Source organism: Hemitrygon akajei, chromosome 20, assembly GCF_048418815.1.
Source record: "Hemitrygon akajei chromosome 20, sHemAka1.3, whole genome shotgun sequence".
NCBI lineage: Eukaryota > Metazoa > Chordata > Chondrichthyes > Myliobatiformes > Dasyatidae > Hemitrygon > Hemitrygon akajei.
The window spans coordinates 67,377,914-67,402,539 of record NC_133143.1 but is presented as its reverse complement, the minus strand read 5'-3'; the positions used below and the strand labels follow the sequence as shown (position 1 = coordinate 67,402,539).

Below are 24,626 nucleotides of genomic sequence, written 5' to 3'. Positions count from 1 at the left end.
GTTACACTATTGGCTAGAAGATCTATTTTATTGAACTGGAAGGAAATTAATCCTCCAACTGTATTTCAGTGGCTCTCTCAAACCATTTCCTGTTTGAGTTTAGAAAAAATTAGAAGTGTGGTCTTTAACTCCTCAGTTAAATTTGAGGAAACTTGGAGACCATTTATTCAACATTTTCATGCGAGTTAAATGGTCTGATCCTGAACCTTATTGTTACCATCCTGAATTGTATAAATGGAGGTTCGGAGTCATGGGCACTACTGTATCTATTTAACATTATACTATTGCCCATGTTAGTTTTTTTTTATATATTGTTTTTTTTTTCTTCTTCTTTTTGGGTTTTTTTTTGTGCTTTTCGTTTTAAATCCTTCATATTAATATTATAAGTTTGGGAGACTTTTTACATTGATAATATATAATTGATTATTAATGAATCTATTGTGTACTCTCAAATGTTTTTTGTACTTATATTTTACTTATGTTATGTTCTTAAAATCAATAAAAAGATTTGAAAAGAAAGGAACTCAACAGGCCAGGCAGCATCGATGGAAAAGAGTACAGTTGATCTTTTGGGCCAAAACTCCATGTACAATATGTTTACAGGTGTCCTGCGGAAAGGTTGCGGGCTGAAACGTCAACTAGGCTGAAACGTCTTTTCCTAGATGCTGTCTGGCTTGCTGAGTTCCTCCAGCATTTTGTTTGCGTTACTCTCCATCTATAGTAGTTTGTTAAAAGTTTCAGATGGCATGCTGAATCTGTGAAATGGGAGATTACCAAGAAAATTGCCAAGCATGAATCTACTGGTGGCATAAAAAAATTCAGCATCAGAAGCAGGCAAAGCAGAAAGGAAAATAAGTATTCTGACTTCCACCTCTCTTCAGAACCTGGTTTAGTATGATACACTTCTCTAACACTGCATGTGTTGACATGTTGAACAACGCATCCCACTGCATGTGACATTATCACCCACTGAGTCATCAAGGAATTTCATTACTTGATTTTTAAATAAAATATTCGTTTTCCTCAATAGATTGTCAGCTGCTACCTTAAAATTACAGAATAACTGGGTAGAACATACTGTACACAGGATAAAGAGCCCCTGTATTTAAAAAGAACTATGTAATTTTCACATTCATATCACAGAACGGGTGCAGGAATAAACCTGTAATTTTAGCCTTCTGATCTCACTCATCCATTCAGTTTAATTATAAGCGCCGCCAGTCTGTTCAACCGGTGCAGCCTGCTTATTACTACAATCAGTTCCTATGCTGCTGCTCAGTAAAAGTCACCGCATTGTATCAAAATAAGCAGTCTGCGTGCATTGTGCAATTGGTATCGTTCTATTTCAAATTAAAGGGGAAGGCAGCCTTTCTATTTTGTGAAGCCTCTGTCTTTCACTGATCACGCTGCAGTTCCTTTTAGTGCTTCTGCCCTGCGACAGGGCTTTGCATGAAGACTTGGCCACTCTCTTAGGTACAGGAGTGGAACCCAGTTCAGTCTTTGCTTCTGTAGCCCATCCGCTTCAGGATTCAACATGTTGTGCATTCAGAGATACTCTTCTGCACACCACTGTTGTAACACGTGGTTATCTGAGTTACAGTCGCCTTCCTGTCAGCTTGAACCAGTCCTCTGATCGCTCTCATTAACAAGGTGTTTTGCTACAGAGCTACCGCTCTCTGGATGTGTTTTTTTTGTTTTTCACACCATTCTCTGTAAACTCAATAGGCTGATGTGCTTGAAATTCCCAGGTGATCAGCAGTTTCTGAGATACTCAAACCACCCTGTTGGGCACCAACAATCATTTCACAGTCAAAGTCACTCAGATCGCATTTCTTCCCCAATCTGAACAACAACTGAACCTCTTGACCATGTCCACATGCTTTTATGCATGAGGTGCTGCCACCTGATTGGCTAATTAGATATTTGCATAAATGAGCAGGTGTACAGGCATACCTAATAAATTGGCCACTGAGCATAGTCTGTATTGTCACTTTAGAAATTTCCATCTGGACTGACATAATCAGATTATTTTGAGAAAAATTATGCCAGTAGATGTGATACCTCTGGAAAATTTTATCATATTGCATTATTTTCTGACCATTTACCAGAAAGAATCGAAGATTGCATTTAATACTGTCATGAATTTTTAACACATGCTGCTGGTGGGCATGGCAGTCTGCCAGAAGTGTGGTGTGGAATTACTTCTCCTAACGTCCCCAAACTTCAAAGTGAAATCATAGATAAAATAAGGACCGTGATCCTGAAAAAAATAAACTGCCAACTGAAAATAAACCTCTGTTGTTCACACTTGTTTTAAATTCTTCGGACTTTTTAATTGAATAAACAAACGGGAGAAAATCTGCAGATGCTGGAAATCCAAGCAACACACACAAAATGCTGGAGGAGCTCGACAGGCAGCATCTATGGAAAGGAATAAACAGTCGACGTTTTAGGCCGAGACCTTTCATCAGGAAGGGAGAAAAAAGATGAGAAGTCGGAGTAAGGAGGTGGAGGAGGGGAGAAAGAGGTACAAAGTGGCAGGTGATAGGTGAAACCAGGAGGAGGTGAAGTAAAGAGCTGGGAAGTTGATTGGTGAAAAAGATAAATGGCCGGAAGAGGGGGAATCTGATCGGAGAGGGTAGAAGACCATGGAAGAAAGGGTAGGAGGAGAAGCACTGGGGGGTGGGGGGTTGATGGGCAGGTAAGGAAAACGGTGAGAGAGGGAAATAGGAATGTAGAACGGTGAACAGGTGGGCAATTACTGGAAATTTGAAAAATCAATGTTCGTGCCATCTGGTTGGAGGCTACCCAGACACATAGGTGTTGCTCCTCCAACCTGAGTGTGGCCTCATCGTGACGGGAGAGGTGGCCACGGATTGAATGGCAATGGGAAGCAGAATTGAAATGGGTGGCCGCCAGCAGATTCCGCGTTTTCTGGCAGACAGAGCGTAGGTGCTCGGCAAAGCGGTCACTCAATCTACATCGAGTCTCATTGATTACAGGTGGCCACACCGGGTACAGTAGATGACCCTAATCTTGTTAAAAGTCTTTTTAATGTTCCCCTGCGAGTCTGTCAGGGCCATCTTCTGTCAGCCGCTTCTACATCAGAATCACTTCCTTGCCAGAATGTGAAACCTACCAGAATTGATTGTAGTTCAGTGCCAATCATAAAACACAGACAATACCAAAAACAGACAACAATTTACAAGACAACAGTGTTAACAGCCATGGGCAATCAACAATTGATGGAACAGCCACATGGATAAACATCAATAATCTATCTTAAATAAATGTGAGCATATGAACCAACTCAATAATTATTAACAGAACAGGGAGGGCAGGAAAGACCACTTAATGGATGTGCTGCAGGGACAGCTAAGGTATTGCACTTGAGTGAGTTTTGTTCAGAAGCTGATCGCTATAGAAAAGAAACTTCAGAAATGATGTGTTGTCCTGGCAATAGACTTGCAGAGTCTCCCTGATGGCAATTTGGTGACTGCGAGGATGGGTGGAGTTGGAAGCAATTCAGTGCTTCCAGGTGAGCCAACACTTCACCTGCGAATCTGCTGGGGTGGTTTATTGTGCCTGGTGCTCCCGAAGTGGCCCCCTCGACATTGGTGAGACCCATCGTAAGTAGTGGGGGCCGCTTCGTCGAGCACCTCAGCTCCATCCGCCAAAAGCAGAGCTTCCCTGTGGCCAAACATTTTAATTCTGATTCCTTTTCATGTCGGCTCGTGGCCTGCTCTTGTGCCAGGACGAGGCCACCCTCTTGGTGGAGCAGCAACACCTAATACACCATCTGAGTCAGACGCTGATAATCGTGCTGCCTTTCTTTTCTTTCTTGGTTTCGTGGCTATCTGGAGAAGAATTTCAGCGTTGTATACTTTGTTAATAAATGAACTTTTAACCCTTTGAGTAGCCTCCAACCTGATGGTATGAATATCGATTTCTCCTTCCTGTAAAGATTTTTTCTCTCCCTCTCCTCTCAACTTCCAGTAAGATGGCGACACATTTGCATGCAGCGGCCTCTCAGGGACCAACCAAAGGCGCTTTCACCTTTGTTAAATGTGTGCTTTACGATCGTAAGACAATTCAACTTTGGGTACTCCATCAGTGAACTGCTTGTTGGTCAGAGTAGCTGGACTGGTGTCGGTGGCAGAGCCAACTGAGGTGTCGAAGGAGCCAGTCAGGACATTGGAGGAGCCAGTTTGGGTTCAGAGGAGCAGCCTGACTGCAGACCACGTTTATGCTTGCTACTTGAAGGCATCAGAGTTGGTGTGCAAAGGCAGCATGCAGTATAACCATGAGAGAGTGTCTCAGACATTTCAGTTGTGATCACGAGACTCTGTTGGACAGTGATAATATAAGCTGCCGCAGGCTTGTTACCCTTGCCTGGAGCACGATGGAAGGCATGGAAGCTGTGTATCCTCAGTTGTGAGGACAACTAGGCCTCAAGCCGCAGGCTTGCCTACTGCTACAGACCAGGTGAGGAACGCCAGAGTAGGTGCAGCGTGGTGTCGGCACTTGGCTAGGTGCTGCCCTCCTGTGTTCAAGCAGTGAAATGACAGACTGAATTGCGTGCTTCTGGGCACTGTGGGGAGACTGTACCATCAATTGCGGGACATGTCGCTGAGGGTCTTGGACTCTATATATATATTGCTTGATATTTTGAATATGCTATTTTGTTAGTTTTGCACCTTGGCCTCAGAAGAGCGCTGTTTTATTCAATGTATCTATTTTGATTAAATGATAATTAAACATGATTTGATTTGATTTTGATTTTGATTTGATTTCCCACTTTGGTCTCTTACATCTTCTCACCTGCCTATCACTTCCCCTTGGGTCCCCTCCTTCTTCCCCTTCTCCTCTGGTCCACTCTCCACTCCTATCAGATTCTTTCCTCTCCAGCCCTTTACCTTTCTCGGCCGCTTAGCTTCACCTATTGTCTTTGAGCTATTCTCCTGCCCCTCCCTCCATCTTTTAGTTCTGGTATCATCCTCACTCCTTCTCAGTCCTGAAGAAAGATCTCGGCCCAAAACGTTGACTGTTTATTCACTTCCATGGATGCTGCCTGACCTGCTGAGTTCCTCCAGCATTTTGTGTGTATTGCTTTGGATTTCCAGCATCTGCAGGATTTCTGTTCCTAATAATGTGGCCACTGTGTGTATATTCATGATCTTCAGCTGCTATAGCTCATCCACTTCAGGTTTCAACGTGCTGTATGTTCAAAGGTGCTCTTCTACACACCACTGTTGTAACATGTGGTTATTTGAGCTACTGTCACCTTCCTGTCGGATTAGACCAGTCTGGCCATTCTCCCCTGACCTCTCATTACCAAGGCGTTTTCACCCTCAGAACTGCCACTCACTGGATGTTTTTTTTTCTGTTTTTCTCACCATTCTCTATAAACTCTAAAGACTGTTATGCATGAAAATCCCAGAAGATCAGCAGTTTCTGAGATACTCAAACCACCCCGTCTGGCACCAACAACCATTCAATGGTCAAAGTCACTTAGATCACATTTGTCCCCCATTCTGATGTTTGGTCTGAACAACAACTGAACCTCTTGTTCTTCTTCTTCTTGTAAAGTTTAATGGCAGTTGGGGGACCAACATAAGGTATATTACCCCCACCTACCGAGTTGGAGTGTGGAGCAAAGAGGCAGAAAGTATACCCACTCAATTCCTTCTTTGACAAGGATAAAAAGATAGCAGCCATCTCAGATGTGATTACTGATACTTCGTCGGATAATCTTAATAGTCACCTGAAACTTTGGAATGTAAGTACATTGACCCTCTTGTCCATGTCTGTGTGCTTTTATGCATTGGGTTGCTGCCACATGATTGGCTGATTAGAGCAGGTGTACCAGGTAAAGTAGCCATTGAAAAGCTCAGGATGACTCTCGTGCATACGTAGATGGAAAGGATAAATTCAGCAGAAACGGAATTTCCATGTGAAATTTTCCAGAGTGTATTTTGAGTGTGTGGTGTATATTTGTGCTTTCACTGAATATGGTGCTTGGTTTGAAATTCAGTGCTGTGACATTCAAAATCCAGTTACTGCGGTAGCAAAGCGGTTAGCTCAATGCTACTCCAGCTCAGGGCGTCGAAGTTGGGAGTTCGATTCGAAGCCGCCTGTGAGGAGTTTGTATGTTCTTCCCGTGCGTGCATTGGGTTTTGTCCGGGTGCTCCGGGTTCGTCACACAGTTTAAAGGCGTACTGCTTAGTAGGTTAATTGGAAACTGTAACTTGTCCTGTGATTAGGCCTGAGTTAAAGTGGCAGGTTGCTGGGTGGTGCAGCTTGTTGGGCTGGAAGTGTCTGTCCTGCACTGTATCTCTAAATAAATAAATAGAAATGCCGGCAGATCACAGCTGGTCAGGCAGCATCTATGGCGAGGAATAAACAGTCAATGTTTCCTGCCGAGACCTTTCATCAGGACTGGAAAGGAAGGGGGAGTTCTCAGATTCCTTCCGCTTCCAGTCCCAGCTTCTCACTTCAGATTCAGTTCCAACCACAGGCATGTCCCTGAGCTTCCCAAAGACACGAGGGATTCAGCAGATGCTGGAAGTCTGAGCAACACACATTAAATGCTGGAGGAGACAGCATCTGTGGAAATGAATACCGTATACAGTCAATGGTCCAGGCCCAGACCCTTCATCCTGCATCTGCAGAATCTCTAGTGTTTATCGTCTTCTAACATTCTCTGTGGTTTTCAGGCTGCTGGGTGGCCTGTAGTTTGGAGGGACGCTGCCTCGACTGTTGTCAACTCTGTAACATGAACTGTAAGGCTCTGCAGTGATCTTGAGAACATCTCTGCTGCCACATTATCACTGGAATGTGTGGCTCCAAGCTCTGCACAAAGCCCAGTGCTAAACTGGTGCCAGATTTCCTGATGCTGTGGGACATTAAATGTTGGCTTCCTGGCAGCCGTCCAAACACACAATGTGTTCCTTTGTCCATTCCCTCCATCCTCCATTTGTATTTTAGACAGAGCAAGGTCCAGACTCTCTGCATCTGAACTCTTGTATAACGTCACCCACCAGTGTCCACTGTGATGTGGGGAATAGGGTGAGGCTGGAGAGGGAGGTATTGAGGGTGAGACTGGGGTGAGAGTGAGGTTGTAGTGAGGGTGAGGCTGATGTGGGTGAGGTATTGAGGGTGAGACTGAGGTTGTAGTGAGGGTGAGAATGAGGTTGTAATGAAGGTGAGGCTGGAGAGGGTGAGGTTGTTAGGGTGAAATGGATGAGGGTGAGACTGGGGAGGTTATGAGTGTGGAGAGGGTGAGGCTATACTGAGGATGTGAGTGTGAGGAGGGGAGGTGTGTTTAGGCTGGACTGGGGAGGGTGAGGTTACACCATCAGCTGCTGTAATGTGTAAACACAGAAGGTGATCTTGGCAAATATTTATCCTGAAAGTCAGAGCAATTTATTTTCAATAAATCTGCAAAAGAATTATTTGTGTATTTTTCACTGTGAATCTGTGACAGAACTAGTAATGTCTTGATAGAGAACGAACCGAACAGGAGTGTTTTAAAAGATAATGTTTCACAGAGTATTCCCTGTATCCTTTGCTCTGTCTAAATAATGCAGCCAGTAAATTGCTTCTTTAATACGTTTTGTACGCAGGGTTCCACATATCACTTTCCACTTTCCTTCCTGAAGATAAGATTTTATGGCAATTAAGAATTAAAAATGAGCTGCTCACTTTTGTCAGTACCATATTTCTCTTTTACAATAAGATACAGGAGCAGAATTAGGCCATTTGGCCCATCGAGTCTGCTCCGCCATTCAGTTATGGCTGATCCTTTTTTTCCCATCCCAGCCCCACTCTCTGTCCTTTTCCCCATGTCCTTGGATGCTTTGGCCAATCAAGAACCTATCAATCTCCATTTCAAATACACCCAATGACCTGGCCTCTGCAGCTACCTGTGGTAGTAAATTCCACAAATTCACCACCCATTGCCTAAAGAAATTTCTTCACATCTGTTTTAAATGGACACCCCTCTATCCTGAGGCTGTGTCCTCTTGTCCTAGACTCCCCACCATGGTAAACATCCTTTCCACATCTACTCCATCTAGATATTTCAACATTCGAAAGGTTTCAATAAGATCTCCCCTTATCCTTCCAAATTCCAGCATGTACAGGCCCAGAGCCACCAAACGTTCCTCGTATGATAATCCTTTCATTCCCAGAATCATCCTTATGAACCTCCTCTGAATTCTTTCCAATGCTAGCACATCTTTTCTTAGATAAGGAGCCCAAACTGTTCACAATTCTCAAGATGAGGCTCACCAGTGCCTTATAAAGCCTCAGCATCACATCCCTGCTCTTGTATTCTAGACCTCTTGAAATGAATGCTAACATTGCATTTGCCTTCCTCACCACTGACTCAACCTGTAAGTTAACCTTTAGGGTGTTCTTTACAAGGACTCCCAAATCCCTTTGTATCTCAGATTTTTGGTTTCCTCCCCATTTAGAAAATACGTTACACATTTATTCCTTTGACCAAAGTGCATGACCATGCATTTTCCAACATTGTATTTCAATTGCTACTGTCTTGCTCCTTCTCCTAATCTGTCTGTCCATCTGCAGCCTACCTGTTTCCTCAACACTACCTGCCCTGCCACCAATCTTCATTTCATCTTGAAACTTGGCAACAAAGCCATCTATTCCATCATCTAAATCATTTATATACAGCATAAAAAGAAGTGGTTCCAACACTGACCCCTGCAGAACACCACTAGTCACTGGCAGCCAACCAGAAAAGGATCCTTTTATTCCCATTCACTGCCTCCTACCAATCATCTAATGCTCCAACCATGTTAGTAATTTTCCTGTAATACCATGGGCTCTTAACTTGGTAAGCAGCCTCATGTGTGGCACCTTGTCAAAGGCCTTCTGAAAGTCCAGATATACAACATCCACTATATCCCCTTTATCTATCCTACTTGTAATCTCCTCAAAGAATTCCAACAGGTTTGTCAGGCAAGATTTTCCCTTAAAGAAACCATACGGACTATGTCCTTTCTTGTCCTGTGTCACCAAGTAACCATAACCTCATCCTTAAAGATTGATTCTAACATTTTCCCAGGTCAGGCAAACTGATCTATAATTTTCTTTCTGCTGCCTCCCTGCTTTCTTAAAGAACGGAGCAACATTTGCAATTTTCCAGTTCTCTGGAACCATGCCAGAGTCCAATGATTCTTGAAAGATCATTACTAATGCCTCCACAATCTCTACTGGGCTTGCTTTCATATTCCAGTGTTTCCCTCCTAATGATTATTTTATTTGCTTTCTGCGGTTTTTTAAAGGCTCCCTAATCTTCTATCTTCCTGCTAATTTTCGCTTTGTTGTATACCTTCTCTTTTGTTTTTATATTAGCTTTGACACCCCTTGTCAGCCACAGTTGCACTATTTTGCCATTTGAGTGTTTCTTATTTTTGGAATACATCTATCCTGCACCTTGCTCATTATTCCCAGAAACTCAAGCCATTGCTGCTTTATTGTTGTCCCTTTTAGCACCTCCTTCCAATTTAATTTGGCCATCTCCTCTCTCATACCACTGTAATTTCTGCTGTGTCAGACTTTACCTCCGTCCTATCAAATTTCAAGTTGAATTCAATCATATCGTGATCACTGCCTCCTAAGGATTCCTTTACCTTAAGCTCCCTAATCACCTCAGGTTCATTACATAACATTGAATCCAGTATAGCTGATCTCTAAGTAGTCTCAATGACAAACGCCATCTCGGAGGCATTCAACAAGTTCACTCTCTTGAATTCATTACCAACCTGGTTTTCCCAATCTACCTGCATGCTAAAATCTCCCATGACGATCATAACATTGCCCTTTTGACACAGCTTGTTAGTCTTGATGGGATCAGCATCAATTTCTCCAAGTTCCAGTAACCATTCCCCTCTGTCCCCCATTGGACATCCCACCGGCTCCATCACCCTGTATCTTTCCTCTCACCACTTGTCCACCTTCTCCCCGCATTCCTTTATGTCAACTATGTCCCCTCTTTCTCTCTGTCCTGATGAAGAGTCTCAAGATTCAGGATTTTCAAGATTCAAGTTTGTTTATCACATTGAAACGTACAGTGAAATGTGTTGTTTGCACAAGTGTTGCCACACATTCCAGCGCCAATATCGCATGCCCACAATGTTCAGCAGAACAACCAACAAAACCAGACAGCAGTAAAACAATCTCTTTTCCCACCCTCCCACCTATGCCTTCATTCACACCCACAGTCAGGCATCCATCCTCAGGATAGGTCGCCTCTGGGCCTCCAGTCCTTGGTTTCCTAGCATTGGGCATTCAGTGTAGATGAAGCTCAATGTATATCTGGGCGAAATAGACTGAAAACTTCAACACTATTCCACAAAAAGACTCCTCGGCTGTCGCCATGGCAACAATAAAGTATTTTTATTTTAAACACAAGATATTGTGCAAATCTCAGCAGGTCAGACAGCATTTATGGAGGGGAGCAGATCATTGTCCGAAACAAAAGGGGAGACAAATCAGCATACGGGAGGGAGATTGAAAACCTAACTGAGACGTGCCTCAACAGCACCCTCTTACTAAATGTCAGCAAGAGCAAGGAGCTAATGATTTCAAGAGGAGGGAAACTGCAGGTCCTCATTGTCTGAGAGGTAATAACTGTTCATTCTTCAGTCCTCATTGGGGGATCAGGGGTGAATTAGGGTCAGCAACTTTAAATTCCTCGGAGTTATCATTTCAGAGAATCTGTCATGTGTCCTACAAGTAAATGCTGTTATGAAGAAAGCACGGCAGTGCTTCTACTTACTTAAAAAGTTTGCAAAACTTTGACACACTTCTATAGATGTGTGGTGTAGAGTAAATTAACTGGTTACATCACATCCTGGTATGGAAAATCCTACAAAAAGTAGTGAATACAACCCATTCCATCATAGGTAAAGCCTTTCCCATCTACATGGAACGATGCCACAGGAAAGCACCCCTACCATCCAGGCCATACTCTCTTGTCACTGCTTCCATCAGGTTGATGGTACAGGAGCCTCTGGTCTCACACCACCAAGTTCACAAACAGTTATAACCCCTCAGACATCAGGCTCTTGCACCAGAAGGGATAACTTCACTCAACTTCACTCACTCCATCTCTGGAATGTTCCCAAAACTCATGGACTTACTTTCAAGGACTCTTCATCTTACGTTCTCAATATTTATTGCTTGCTTACCTATTTATTTACTTGTTTGTTTGTTTATTTTCTTTTGAATGTGCACAGTTTGTCTACCCAGTTTGGTGTGTTTTTTTTTTGGATTGTGTTTCTTGGACTTACTGTGAATGCCCGTAAGAAAACAAATATCACTGATGTATAAGGTGACATACATGTACTTAGATAATAAATTTACTTTGAACTTTGAAAAAACAATCAACATTTTGGGCCAAGACCATTCATAATGACTGAAAAGGAAAGAGGAAGAGATACTTTCCTTCTTAAACAGAGTAGCTTTATGGAGTAATTTTTAAGGAATCCATTACTTGTGTTTGTACTCACCAGCAGTGTTTGGTATGGTTGGTATGTGATGAATCTACTGGCCACAGGGATGCTGTCAAGTTTAACACGATTAGAATTTAACTTTGAGGGAACAAAATTAAATATGGGCACAAGAAATTCTGCAGATGCTGAAGATCTTGAGCAACTGTCTTGAAATCCCGGAGGAACTCAGCAAGGATCAGGCAGGATCTATGGAGAGGAACAGTCAATGTGCTGGGCTGAGAGCCTTCATCAGGATTGCAAGCAACTTTCTTTGTCATTTGAGTACTTAACACTGAGAAGATGTGAGAAATGTTATCTCATCTGGGTATGATTAAACTGTCAGAGGCAGAAATTGAGCTTGATGCTAAAAAAAATGCTTTCAAATGTTGGCTTCTTGATGAATGGTCTTGATCTGAAACATTGACTATTATTCACCTCCATAGCTGCTACCTGACCTTGAGCTCCTCCAGCATTTTGTGTGTGTTGAACAACATTAAATATCATTTGGATCAACACAGACAAAATGCTGAGGAAATCATCAGGTCAGGCAGCAGCTATGGAAATGAATAAAGAGTCAACGTTTTGGGCTGAGATCCTTCTTCAGGACTGGAAAGCAAGGGGGAATATGCCAGAATGAAAAGGTGGGAGGAGAGGAAAGGGGATAGCTAGAAGGTGAAAGGTGAAGCCAAGTGGGTAGGAAAGATAAAGGGCTGGAGAGGGGGGAATCTGATAGGGGAGAAGAGTGGACCATGGGAGACAGGGAAGGAGGAGGGGGCGCAGGAGAGGTGATAGGCAAATGAGGAGAAGTGGGAAGAGGACAGGGTGGGGAATAGAAGGGGGAGGGGAAAATATGTTATTAAATATCATTTTACTTGATATGTAATACAAAGGAGAAAATATTTAATTTTGAAAGACTGCCCCTTGCCCAAAGAAACTTGAAGCTGAATTGCTCTCACATGCCATTCAGGCCACAATTAGATTGTACAGCTAGGAACATTCTTACAACTTCAACGTTCCCTCTCATTTATTTTACAGTTGTGCAGACCAACTATTGCCCTGAGCAGGAAATTCTTACACAGCCTGAAAAATGAGTGTCACTTTAAATGTTTTTTTTTGTAATATGCATACTATGAATATTTAGAATGAAAATGGAAAAATTACATACCTTTGATTTTATATATGAATCGAAGGGTATAATGAAATACAGAGAAAATCTTTCACGTTTCGTGAAGTTTTTCTCGTCTGTCTTTATTTCAGCTGAGCAGTGACGAGGGCGATGTGCACAGAAGCATTTCAGTTACTGAGCGGCTACACAGCCATGCAGCGTAGAGGGAATGGTGCAGCTGGTCGATAAAGGCAGCCCTGTAGGCTACCGACGACAAATGCAATTTCTCTTTCTCAAAGCCATCTTCTCATTGACCTGATGAATTACGTCTGATTAATTCTCCACTGATATTTCCCACATTCTGTTTTAATTTCAGAGTCAGGTATGTTATTGCTGATATATATAGTGAAGTTTGTTGTTTTGCAGAAGCAGTACGGAGCAAGACTTAAAAATTGCTGTAAGTTACAATCAGAAATTTGTGGTGGTTCTCCGTTATATCCAACCGTGACAGGAAACCTGTGTAGGAGAGTTTTTAAAGTGGAAGAACCATTGCGGTGGGGCAGTTCCACTCTCTTGACCTCAGAAGTCCTGGTCCAGTAATACGAACAAGCATAACAAACTAGGGTCTTCCCGGACAATCAGAAATATAAATAAGTAATTAGTGCAAAAAGTGCTTCTGGTCAAGATGGCGTCAGCGAACAATGATTCCTCGGACAACGTCTCTGAAGTTATTTCACTTTTTCTATGCCTTCTGCCTGTTTGTGTTACGGCAACTGTTAGAGCCTGTGTTGTGCAGTTTGGAACTCGATCAATTGATCTAGTGTTCTGCTGTGCCCAGAGAGCTACCTCATGGAGATCAGAGACGCGAACCCGAAAAGGACTCATGGAAAAACCCTGGACACAGGGTCATGAATAATTCCATCGCAAAGGGCGAGGAAGATTGAAGCATTGAGGTGAATACAGAGGCAGTCAGCGATCGCTCCCTACGGAGGCCACTGGTTCGACAGCGTTCGGACCTGGTGAGCGATCGCTCCCTACGGAGGCCACTGGTTCGACAGCATTCGGACCTGGTGAGCGATCGCTCCCTACGGAGGCCACTGGTTCGACAGCGTTCGGACCTGGTGAGCGATCGCTCCCTACGGAGGCCATTGAAGTGAATGCAGAGGGGGTCATCGATCTCTCCCGACAGAGGCCAGACGGTCAGAGATCACTCCCAACAAAGACCACTGGGGTGTTATGGAAGGACTGTTCAATGTTCTGAGATTTATGTGATTGGACTGTACTTTATATGGTCTCCTTCAAGCTTTTGGTATTTTCTTCCTTGTGACCGATTGGCGGGTGGGTGATCTGTTGGTTCTTTGTGGGTGAGTTTGGGGGGGATTATGGCTTTTTGGTGTTACTAAACTGTTCTTTTTGCAAGTGAGGGGGTTGGGGATTGTTATTGTCACTTTTTTTCTTCAGGGAATGCATTGCTATTATTGCTGTCTTTTTTCTGCAAGTGATTGTTGCCGTTTGTTTTTGTTGCCATTTTCTTTCTGCGGAGAAGGGGTGGGTGATTTTGCTGTCTGCAAGTTTTGTTTCTTTTTCTTTTTCGTGGGGGCGGGGTAAATGTGTGGTCTTTCTATACTTCATGGCTATCTGGAGAAGACAAACATCAGAGTTGTATTGTCCATGCATACTTCGACTATAAAATTAACTTTTGAACCTTTAGAGAGAAAAAGTGAGGTTGGGTTCATGGGCTCATGATCTGTTAAGAAAACTGAAATCAGAGGCGAAAAAGCTGTTCCTAAAACATTGAGTGTGGGTCTCCAAACTCCGGTATCTCCTCTAGGATTGTGCTAATGAGAATTAGGCTGGAGAGGGTCCTTAATGAGGGATGCTGTCTCCCTGAGGCATCCCAGCATTCATCGTTAAGTACCCCAAACACCCAAGACATGTCCTCTTCTTATTGCTACCATCAGGGAGGAGATACAGAAGCCTGAAGACACACACTCAATGCTTTAGGAATAGTTTCTTCCCCTCTGCCATCAAATTTCTGAATGGACGATGAACCCATGAATACTATTTCAATATTTTACTTTTTTTGCACTGAGTATTTTTAAAAATTTCTTATTTTAACTTACAGTATTTATTTAAGTATTACACTGTATTGCAGCTGCAAAACAACAGTTTTCACAATATGTCAGTGATTTTAAACCTGATGTGTGTACCTCTGTATTGATGTTCTCTCCATATTCCCCTCTATAACGACAGCACCAGATAATCAGATTGTGATGTCTATCCACTTCTTTCTTTTTTCTAATATCCAAATTATGCCAGGGTATTCAAATTTCAAAGTAAATTTATTATCTAAGTATGTAAATGTTAACATATTCTACTCTGAGATTTGGGACTCAGAGTAGAACAAAAAATAAAACAGAATCAATGAAAAACCACACAAAGACTGGCAAGCAAACAATGTGCAAAGAAGACAAACTGTGCAAATACAAAAATATAACAAGCAAAGAAATAGATAAATAAATAAATACATACATTCATACTGGCATCTTCCCCCTTCCTTTCCTGTCCTGGAGAAGGGTCTCAGCCTGGAACATTGTCTGTTTATTCATTTCCATAGAGGGTGCCTGGCCTGCTGGGTTCCTGCAGTATTTTGTGTGTGTTACATACATAGTACAGAATACATGAGTTATAGAATCCTTGAAAGTGACCTTTATGTTAATGTATTAATTGAGATGAAAATGGATTATTTTTCAATTGAATCATTACGGTTTTAAACTATGACTTCTGTTCATTCTAGTCTGCACTGAAAACATCAATTCTGGGAGACAACTCTTTCATTTCCTTTTTGCCTCCTTTAGGGTTTCTTCCGAAGAAGCATCCAGAAACACATGGTTTATACCTGTCACAGGGAAAAGAACTGCGTCATCAACAAAGTCACAAGAAATCGCTGCCAGTACTGCCGATTACAGAAATGTTTCGAAGTGGGAATGTCTAAAGAGTGTAAGTTCGCTTTCTAATGTTCAGAATTTCAGAACAAAAAGTCCAGTTTGCCTCTGTGAGTCACCTTGTTGGCTCAAAATAGGATGTCTCTGGGCCTTTAGATGCTGGAGTTTAGAAGGATGAGGGAGATTTAATTGAAACTGATGCGATATTGAAAGGCCTACATAGAGTGGGAATGGAGAGGATGTTTCCATTACTGGGAGAGTCTAGGACCAGAGGGCACAGCCCCAGAATATAGGGACATCCTTTAGAACAGAGATGAGGAGGAATTTCTTTAGCCAGAAGATGGTGAACCTGTGGAATTCATTGCCACAGCCGGCTGTGGAGGCCAAGTCATTGGGTATAATTAAAGTGGCGGTTAATAGGGCATCAACGGTTTTGGGGAGAAGGCAGGAGAATGAGGTAGAAAAGGATAATAATCAGCCATGATGGAATGGCACAGCAGAGTTGATGGGCCAAATGGCCTGGTTATGCTCCTTTCTCATGTGGAATTATGATGTTATATAGACTTTTGGAATTTTTTTGTTGCTTCAGAGGCTCAGAGGGAAGTGGACATTTTGTTTCCCAGAGAGGCTACTACTATTTCACATCATGTTGTGAAGATTGTATACAGGAGCTTTTGATGATGATTGCAAGCACCTTCTCCACCAAAGTATTGTAATAATAGAATGTGGCTTTAAAACTAGAAATCCTATATCGTTCTCTCATTTGATATATCGTGCCATCAGTCAAACAATAAGGAAAATAAATACTGTAATAAGATTCGAAACTGAAATATAAATAATAGCAATAATATAACTCAGTAAAACTTTATCTGAAGCTTCGTGGAGGCTTGTGAAACATGGCAACATGGTAGCATAGTGGTTAGCGTAACGCTATTACAGTGTCAGTGATCAGTAATTAAACTTCAGTTTCCTCTGCAACCTGTAAGGAGCTTGTTCAATCTCCCTGTGACAGTGTGGGGTTTCACTGGGTTTCCTCCCATACGGGTTAGAGTTAGTAAGCAGTGGACATGCTGTGTTAGTGTTGGAAACATGGTGACACTTATGGACTGCCCTGGCACATCCTTAATGATTTGATTTGATGCAAAACGATGCATTTTGCTGGATAATTCAATGCACATGTGACAAATACAGCTAGACTTTACCTTTCTTTATCTTGAAAGCTAAGGTGTTAGTTTAAAGTCGATCTAAGGGAGCTAAATTTTAAATAGAGTCCTTAATAAGGCAGAGATCCAAATTATAAACATAAGAGGTTCTGCAGATGCTGGAAATCCAGAGCAACACCTACCAAATGCCGGAGAAACTCAGCAGATCAGGCAGCATCTCGAAGTGAATAAACAGTTGATGTTTCAGGCCATGGTCCTCCTTCTGGATTGGAAACGAAGGGGAAAGACGGCAGAATGAAAAGGTAGTGGGAGAGGAAGGACGATAGCTAAAAGGTGACAGGCAAAGCCTCATGGGTGTGAAAGGTAAAGAACAGCTGGAGAGAAAGGAATCTGATAGGAGAGGAGAGTGGACCATGGGAGAAAGGGAAGGAGGAGGGGACACAAGGGGAGGTGATAGGCAGGTGAGAAGAGGTAAGAGGGCAGAGCAGGGAATAAAAGAAGAGACTGAGGGTAAAATTATTTTTACCAGAAGGTGAAATCAATATTCATTCCTTTCTGAGGGTTGCCTCATCTTGGCACAAGGGGAGACCATGGACTAACATATCAGAATGAGAATGGGAATTGGAATTAAAATGTTTGACCACTGGGAAGTTCCAGTTTTGGCAGATGGAGCAGAGATGCTCCACAAAGCGGCCTCCCAGTTTTTAATGGGTCTCACCAATGTACAGGCGGCTGCATTGGGAGCATGGGATTCAATAGATGATTTGCAGATGAAGTGTTCTCTCAGCTGGAAGGACTGTTTGGGGCCCTGAATGGGCAGGTGTAGCAGGGATAAGTGCCGGGAGGAAGATTAGTGAGAAGGGACAAATGGAAAAGGGAATCACAGAGGGGAAGATCGCTGTGGAAAGCAGAGAATAGCCACTCGCAGGGATGCAAATTAGTTTGAAGTAAGAATTGTGAAAAGGTGGATGAAATTTGTGAAATGTATTACTACCAGTATTGAATGCAGAGGGAGATAAATCCAATGGAATGAAAATTTGCAGGAAAAGCGAGTGAAGGTTAGAAAAACAAGGAATAGTGAGGTCATGGAGACTATAGAACTAAGAATTAAAAATCGTAATTGGAAAACAGGTAGATTAGTGAAGGGAGAAGTATTAAAGATCGGCTTTATTTGTTACATGTATATCAGAAGATCGTAATATACAGTGAAATGTGCCATTTGCATCAATGACCAACACATTCCGGGGATGTGCCTTGAAATATTGCCACGTTTCCAGCGCCAACATAGTATGCCCACAACTGAATACATCTCTTTTTGGAACGTGGGAGGAAACCGAAGCACATGGAGGAAAGCTGCGTGATCATGGTGATGAGTGAGCAGAACTTGGCACAGTGTAGGAAACAGAGAACAATATTAGTTCTGCAGGATGCTGGGAATTCCTGTGGACAGGTCCCATTCTTAAATCTCTCCTGCCCTATCTGATTTCTTTCTCTCCAGCCCTTTACATTTTCCACCTATCTCCCTTCACCTATCACCTTCTAGTTATCCTCCTTCCCCCACCGCCACCTTTTTATTCTGGCATCATCCTTCCTTTCCAGTCCTAAAGAAGAGTCTCAGCCCGAAATGCTGACTGTTTATTCATTTCCATAGATGTCTTCTGACCTTCTGAGTTCCTCCAGCATGTTGTGTGCGTTGCCCTGGATTTCCAGCATCTGCAGACTTCCTCATGTTTGTTCTTAAATCTTTGTAGTTCTTGAATGTATTACTTAGGAAAAGTTTCACAGTTATATGACTTTATCTGCCTAAATATAAAAAGCATTCAGCATAAGAGACATTTAAGGCACTCTTAGACTGGCACATGGATGACAGAGAAATTGAGAGCTGTGTTGGGAGGAAGGGTTAGATTGATCTCCAGATATGTTTAAAAGGTTGGCATAACTGCATGGGCCAAATGGCCTGTACTGTGTTGTAATGCTGTAAACTCAGTCAGTTCCATCACGGGCACCAACCTCCCCAGAATCCAGGACATCTTCAAGGAGCAACGCTTCAAAAAGGTGGCATCCATTATTTAGGACCCCCATCACCCAGCACTGTACTGCTGCTGCATAACAGACAGGCAGACATACTTTATTGATCCTGAAGGAAATCGGGTTTCATTATAGCCGCACCAACCAAGAATAGTGAAGAAATATAGCAATATAAAACCATAAATAATTAAATAATAAGTTAAACATGCCAAGTGGAAGTAAGTCAAGGACCAGCCTATTAGCACAGGGTGTCTGACACTCCGAGGGAGGAGTTGTAAAGTTTGGTGGCCGCAGGTAGGAATGACTTCCTATGACGCTCAGTGTGACATCTCGATGGAATGAGTCTCTGGCTGAATGTACTCCTGTGCCTAACCAGTACATTATGGAGTGGATGGGAGTCATTGTCCAAGATGGCATGCAACTTGGACAGCATCCTCTTTTCAGACACCACCGTCAGAGAGTCCAGTTCCACCCCCACAACATCACTGGCCTTACGAATAAGTTTGTTAACTCTGTTGGTGTCTGCTACCCTTAGCCTGTTGCCCCAGCACACAACAGCAAACATGATAGCACTGGCCACCACAGACTCGTAGAACATTCTCAGCACCGGCAGATGTTAAAGGACCTCGGTCTCCTCAGGAAATAGAGACAGCTGTGACCCTTCTTGTAGATAGCCTCAGTGTTCTTTGACCAGTCCAGTTTATTGTCCATTCGTACAAATTCAACAACAAATTTCACAACTTATGCTGGTGATATTAAACCTGATTCTGAGTCTCTGCTCCGGAACGCTGATTTTGGAATTGTGATGGTACAATAGAGAGTGATCAGTGTTTACAGATTTTTTTCTCCCCGTTCTGTTTTGAAGTTTGACTATTTATAATAATGTTGATTATAAAAAACTATTACAAAATTAGCGCTTCACTACAGTTTCTAAAATAATTTCAATTTGTATGGAGTGTCTACTATTTCTGTCAACAATGGAAAAAAATAAAGAAAATAGAATAGTGCGCATTACAAACCCTTCGTCCCATGATGGACTGATCTTTTAACCTACTCTAAGGTCAATTTAACCCTTCCCTCCTACATAGCCCTCCATTTTTCTATCATCCATGAACCTATGTAAGAGTTTCTTAAATGTCCCTAATGTATTTGTCTCTATCACCACCCTGGTTCCACACACTCAACACTGTAAACATATCCCCTTAAACTTTCATCCAATTATCTTAAAATTATTAGTGTGCTATTAGCCATTTCCACCCTGGGAAAAAGTCTCTGGCTGTCCACTTGATCTACGCTCCAAAGAGAAAAGCCCGAGTTCGCTGAACCTGTCCTCATAAGACAGTAAAACCCACCTACGAAATTATAACCTTCAAAGGTCTGGATGAAAGGGGAAGAGGTAGATTCAAATAAACTGGTCTATTAAAGAGAAACTTTGTTGAAAATAGAAAATAATTAAATCACTTCAGTAAAACAGCATGATAGCGTAGCGGCTAGCACAACACTTTGCAGTTCAAGAGACGCAGGCCTTGAACTTCCCTCCGCTGCCTGTAAGGAGTTTCTACGATCTTCCCATGACCGCGTGGGTTTCCTCCAAGTGCTCCAGTTTCCTCCCACAGTCTAAATACCTGTTGGTTGGCAGGTTAATTGGTCATTATAAATTGTTCCTGATTAGGCTAGTGTTAAATCGGTTTGCTGCAGCTCAAAGGGCTGGAAAAGTCTATTCCATGCTGTACCTCAATAAAATAACACAACACAAAGTTACTGCACTGTGAGAGAGTTAAACTTTTAAACATGAGATATGTCAATGTAAGATGTTTGACAAGTCGCAAGATTAGTACATGGGATTCTAATTTATTGACTTAATTTTTAACTTATTTTATATGTTTGTGTTTACTTATTTATTTAGTTTGTCATCCAGTTTCACTAACTGCTTGCTATTGTTATGTCATAAATATTTTATATGTGCCCTATTAATATTTTATTTGAAATGTAATGAAGGTTCCATTAAACATTTATAAAGTCGTTACACTGTAAGCTATTATGAGAAATTACATAATCCTTTGAGTGTGTATTTCTCAGCTCTACATGCTTGTGATCGTACAATAACCATGCATCTGATTTTTAATAAATCTCTTAAGTGCTGCATGTTGTGATATTGAGCCAGAGGAGGACATATAGCTATAAAACATTTCCTAATTAATACACTCAGTGGCCACTTTATTAGATACCTCCTGTACATAATAAAGCGGCCATTGTGTGTCTGTTCATGTCACCAATCCACTTTAAGGTTTGATTTGTTATGTGCTCAGAGATGCTCTTCTGCACACCACTGTGGTAACATGTGGTTATTTGAGTTACTGTCGCCTTCCTGTCAGCTTGAACCAGTCTGGCCATTCTCCTCTGACCTCTCTCATTAACAAGGTGTTTTCTCCACAGAACAGCCACTTACTTGATTGTGTTTTTTGTTTTTCACACCATTCTCCATTAAGTCTAGCGACTATTGTGTGTGAAAATCCCAGGAGATCAGCAGCTTCTGAGATACTCAAACCACCCTGTCTGGCACCAACAACCATTCCATGGTCAAGGTCATTTAGATCACATCTCTTCCCTAGTCTGATGTTTGGACTGAATAACAACTGAACCTGTTGACCATGTCTGCATGCTTTTATGCATTGAGTTGCTGCCACATGATTGGCTGATTAGATATTTGCATAAATGAGCAGGTGTACCTAATAAAGTTGCCACTGAGTGTATGGTTGTGGAGTCAGTTTTAAGTTGTGAAGGCAGAGCTGTAAGGATTTCTTCACATTACAAGGGGTCATTAGGGGATGGTAGTAATGAGAAGATATTCTTTGCTGCTGGATGCTACTTTCTTGGGACACTGCTTCTTGAACGTAGCCTGAGTAGTGAGAAGTGCTGTGCCCGTGATGAAGCTGCCTGAGTCTACACCCTCTGCAGCCTCTTCTGACTCTGTGTACTGAAGCCTCCACACCAGTGGCTGATGTAACCAATCAGAATGCTCTTTATGGTACAACAACAGAAATTTGCTAGAATCTATGGTGACATTCCAAATCTCCTCAAGCTCCCAACAATGTAGAGCTACTCGCGTGTCTCCTTCGTGGTTGCATCAATACGTTAGGCCCAGGATAGATTCTCAGAGATGTTGATTCTCAAAAATTTGAAACTGCTTCACTGCAGACTCCTTAATGAGGACTAGTGTGTTCTCCCAATGTCCCCTTCCTGAAGTCCACAAACGATTCGCCTCAAACAGTTCACTGGTCTTGCCATGTTGTGTACAAGGTTGTTATCACAGGTAAAGCCCTCCCTACCATTGAGAGCATCTATACAAAGTGTTGTCACAGGAAAGCAGCTCCCATCATCAGAGACCCACCACCCGGGACTTGCTCACTTCTCAGTGCTGCCATCAGGAAGAGGGTACAGGAGCCTTGTACTCACTGCACCAGGTTCAGGGACATTTATTACCTCTAAGCCATCGGGTTCGTGAACCAAAGGGGATAACTTCACTCACCCCATCACTGAACTGTTCCCATGACCTATGGACTCACTTTCAAGGACTTTTCATCTCATGTTCTCGATATTTATTGTTTATTATTATTCTTTCTTTCTTTTTGTATTTGCACACTGGTTGAACGTCCAAGTTAGTGCGGTCTTTCATTGATTCTGTTATAGTTATTATTCTATTATGGATTTATTGAGTATTACAGCAAGAAAATTAATCTCAGGGTTGTATACGGTGACATATATGTACTTTGATAATAAATTCACTTTAAACATTGAACTTTGAGGGCCCATTTTGGGATATCATTTTCAATGCTACATGTCACTCAAGTGCTGTATTAGGCTGTGGAAGGAAGAAGCGGGAACAAGGGAGTTATTGTCTTTATTCATTCAAGCTAACTTCAAAAGGTGTTATTTTACTAACAGCATTCATATCGCCTGGATATTATTTGCATTATTATTTACATATCCAAAGATTATAGGCAAAGAAGAAAATACATGGACACTGTGAAAGAACTAACAAATCTAAATGTGCGAGATATCATTGACGCTGCGAGGGATCGTTCGATGTGGAGAGCCATGATCGTCCAAGCGTGTAATCTGCAAGGCACAAGAAGAAGAAAAAGATTTACATATCCAGTGCAGGTTTTGGTGATATAGGAGGCTGAGGATGATAGCGATGAACTGATAATGAGGAGGGTCAAAAAGGACAGAGAATACCAGGTTTAAAGTTCAAAATTCAAAGTACATTTATCATCAAAGTTTGTATAAATTATATAACCTTGAGATTCAGCTACTTACAGGCAGCCACAAAACAAGAAACCCAAGAGAACCCAATTAAAAATAAGACCAACACCCAATGCGCAGAGAGAGAGAAAAAAACCCAATTCAAGTCATGCAAACAGCATTCAGAAGGAAAGTGAGTCCACAGACACGAAGCCCAGTGCAGCCGGAGTAGGCCCGTAGTTTCAGCCATCAGATTATCACACAGTGGGGCAAATCGTAACATAGCACTCACACCAGAACAGGACTACCAGGTTGTTTAATGTCACAAGTGTAGAGGAGAACAAAATAATTGTTACTCTGGTTCTGTTGCAGCACAAAAAAACACATTAATAATTGGAAAAACATAATAAATATCTTACCTCTTCTGATCTACCTTTCATCAACCCCTGGATCCCCTCCTCCTTCCCTTTCTCCCATGGTCCACTGTCCCCTTCTCCCAGATTCCTTCCTCTCCAGCCCTGTACCTTTCCCACCCACCTGGCTTCACCTGTCACCTTCTTGGTTTCCTCCTTCCCCACCCACCAACTTTTTATTCTGGATTCTTCACCCTTCCTTTTAGTCCTGAAGAATGGTCTCAGCCCGAAACATCAACTGTTTTTTCATTGCCATAGCTGCTGCCTGACCTGCTGAGTTCCTCCAGCACTTTTTGTGTCTTGCTCTGTGTTTTCAGCATCTGCAGAATTTCTTGTGTTTATCAATATGTAAGATAGCTTACATACATAGATTAATTTTATGTCCATAAAGTGACATTAAGCAGAGGAGTGTAATCTATCCATCTATCATGCCACAGCTTACTAACCTTAACCATTCATACTTGGAATGTGGGAGGAAAACAGATACCCAGAGGAAACTCACACAGTCATGGGGAAGTTGTACAGGCTGCCCCCAGCACATCCTTGCACACTGTTGGACATTAAAGCAAAATGATGCATTTCACTGCATGTTTCGATGTGTCAATATACGTGTGACAAAGAAAGCTAACCTTTAAACTTTATTTGACTGTGATTGCATTGCAGCCTGTTATGGAGGCTCCAAGGCACAGGATCGAAAGAAGCTGCAGAAGGTTGCAGATTCCGCCAGCTCTATCATGGGCACAGGCTTGCCCACTGTCTTTTTAAGCAAAGTTGCCCACAAAATATGAAAAATAAGCTAATATTTACTCAAATAAATTAGTACTTGCCGAAGAGGGTCTGCATGCCAAAAAACGGTCATGTAGACAAGGCCAAATGAATCATCGACCATCGAATTGGTCAGATCACACCAGTTATTTATGGCAGGAGTCCCACTTTATTACTTCAATAGCTTAACTTTGTCTCAGATGGTTTCTGGCTTCTTCCCCCTTCCTTTCTAGTCCCACTGAACAGTCTTGGCCTGAAACATTGACTCTTTATTCGCCTCCATTGATGCTTCCTGGTAGTGGGGTAAGCTCCCATTACCTATTAAATGCTCCCATTTGTGTGCATCTCAAATCGCTTCTGACAACCAAATGGAGCTCCTGGCCTTCATGTGTAGCCCAGTGAAACTGCTTCTACTGACAGGAGAGGGGCAAAGGCAGGTA

General features: G+C 42.3%; 1 protein-coding gene across 3 annotated transcripts in view; it reads left to right on the top strand.

The window, feature by feature from the left end:
• Positions 1-24,626, top strand: part of LOC140713893 (retinoic acid receptor beta) — a 259,900-nt gene that overhangs the window by 128,075 nt on the left and 107,199 nt on the right. For all 3 annotated transcript variants that reach the window (XM_073024544.1, XM_073024543.1, XM_073024542.1), the window contains exon 3: positions 15,486-15,627. In XM_073024544.1, the coding sequence (XP_072880645.1) occupies positions 15,486-15,627 (142 nt within the window). The remainder of the gene's footprint in view (positions 1-15,485; positions 15,628-24,626) is intronic.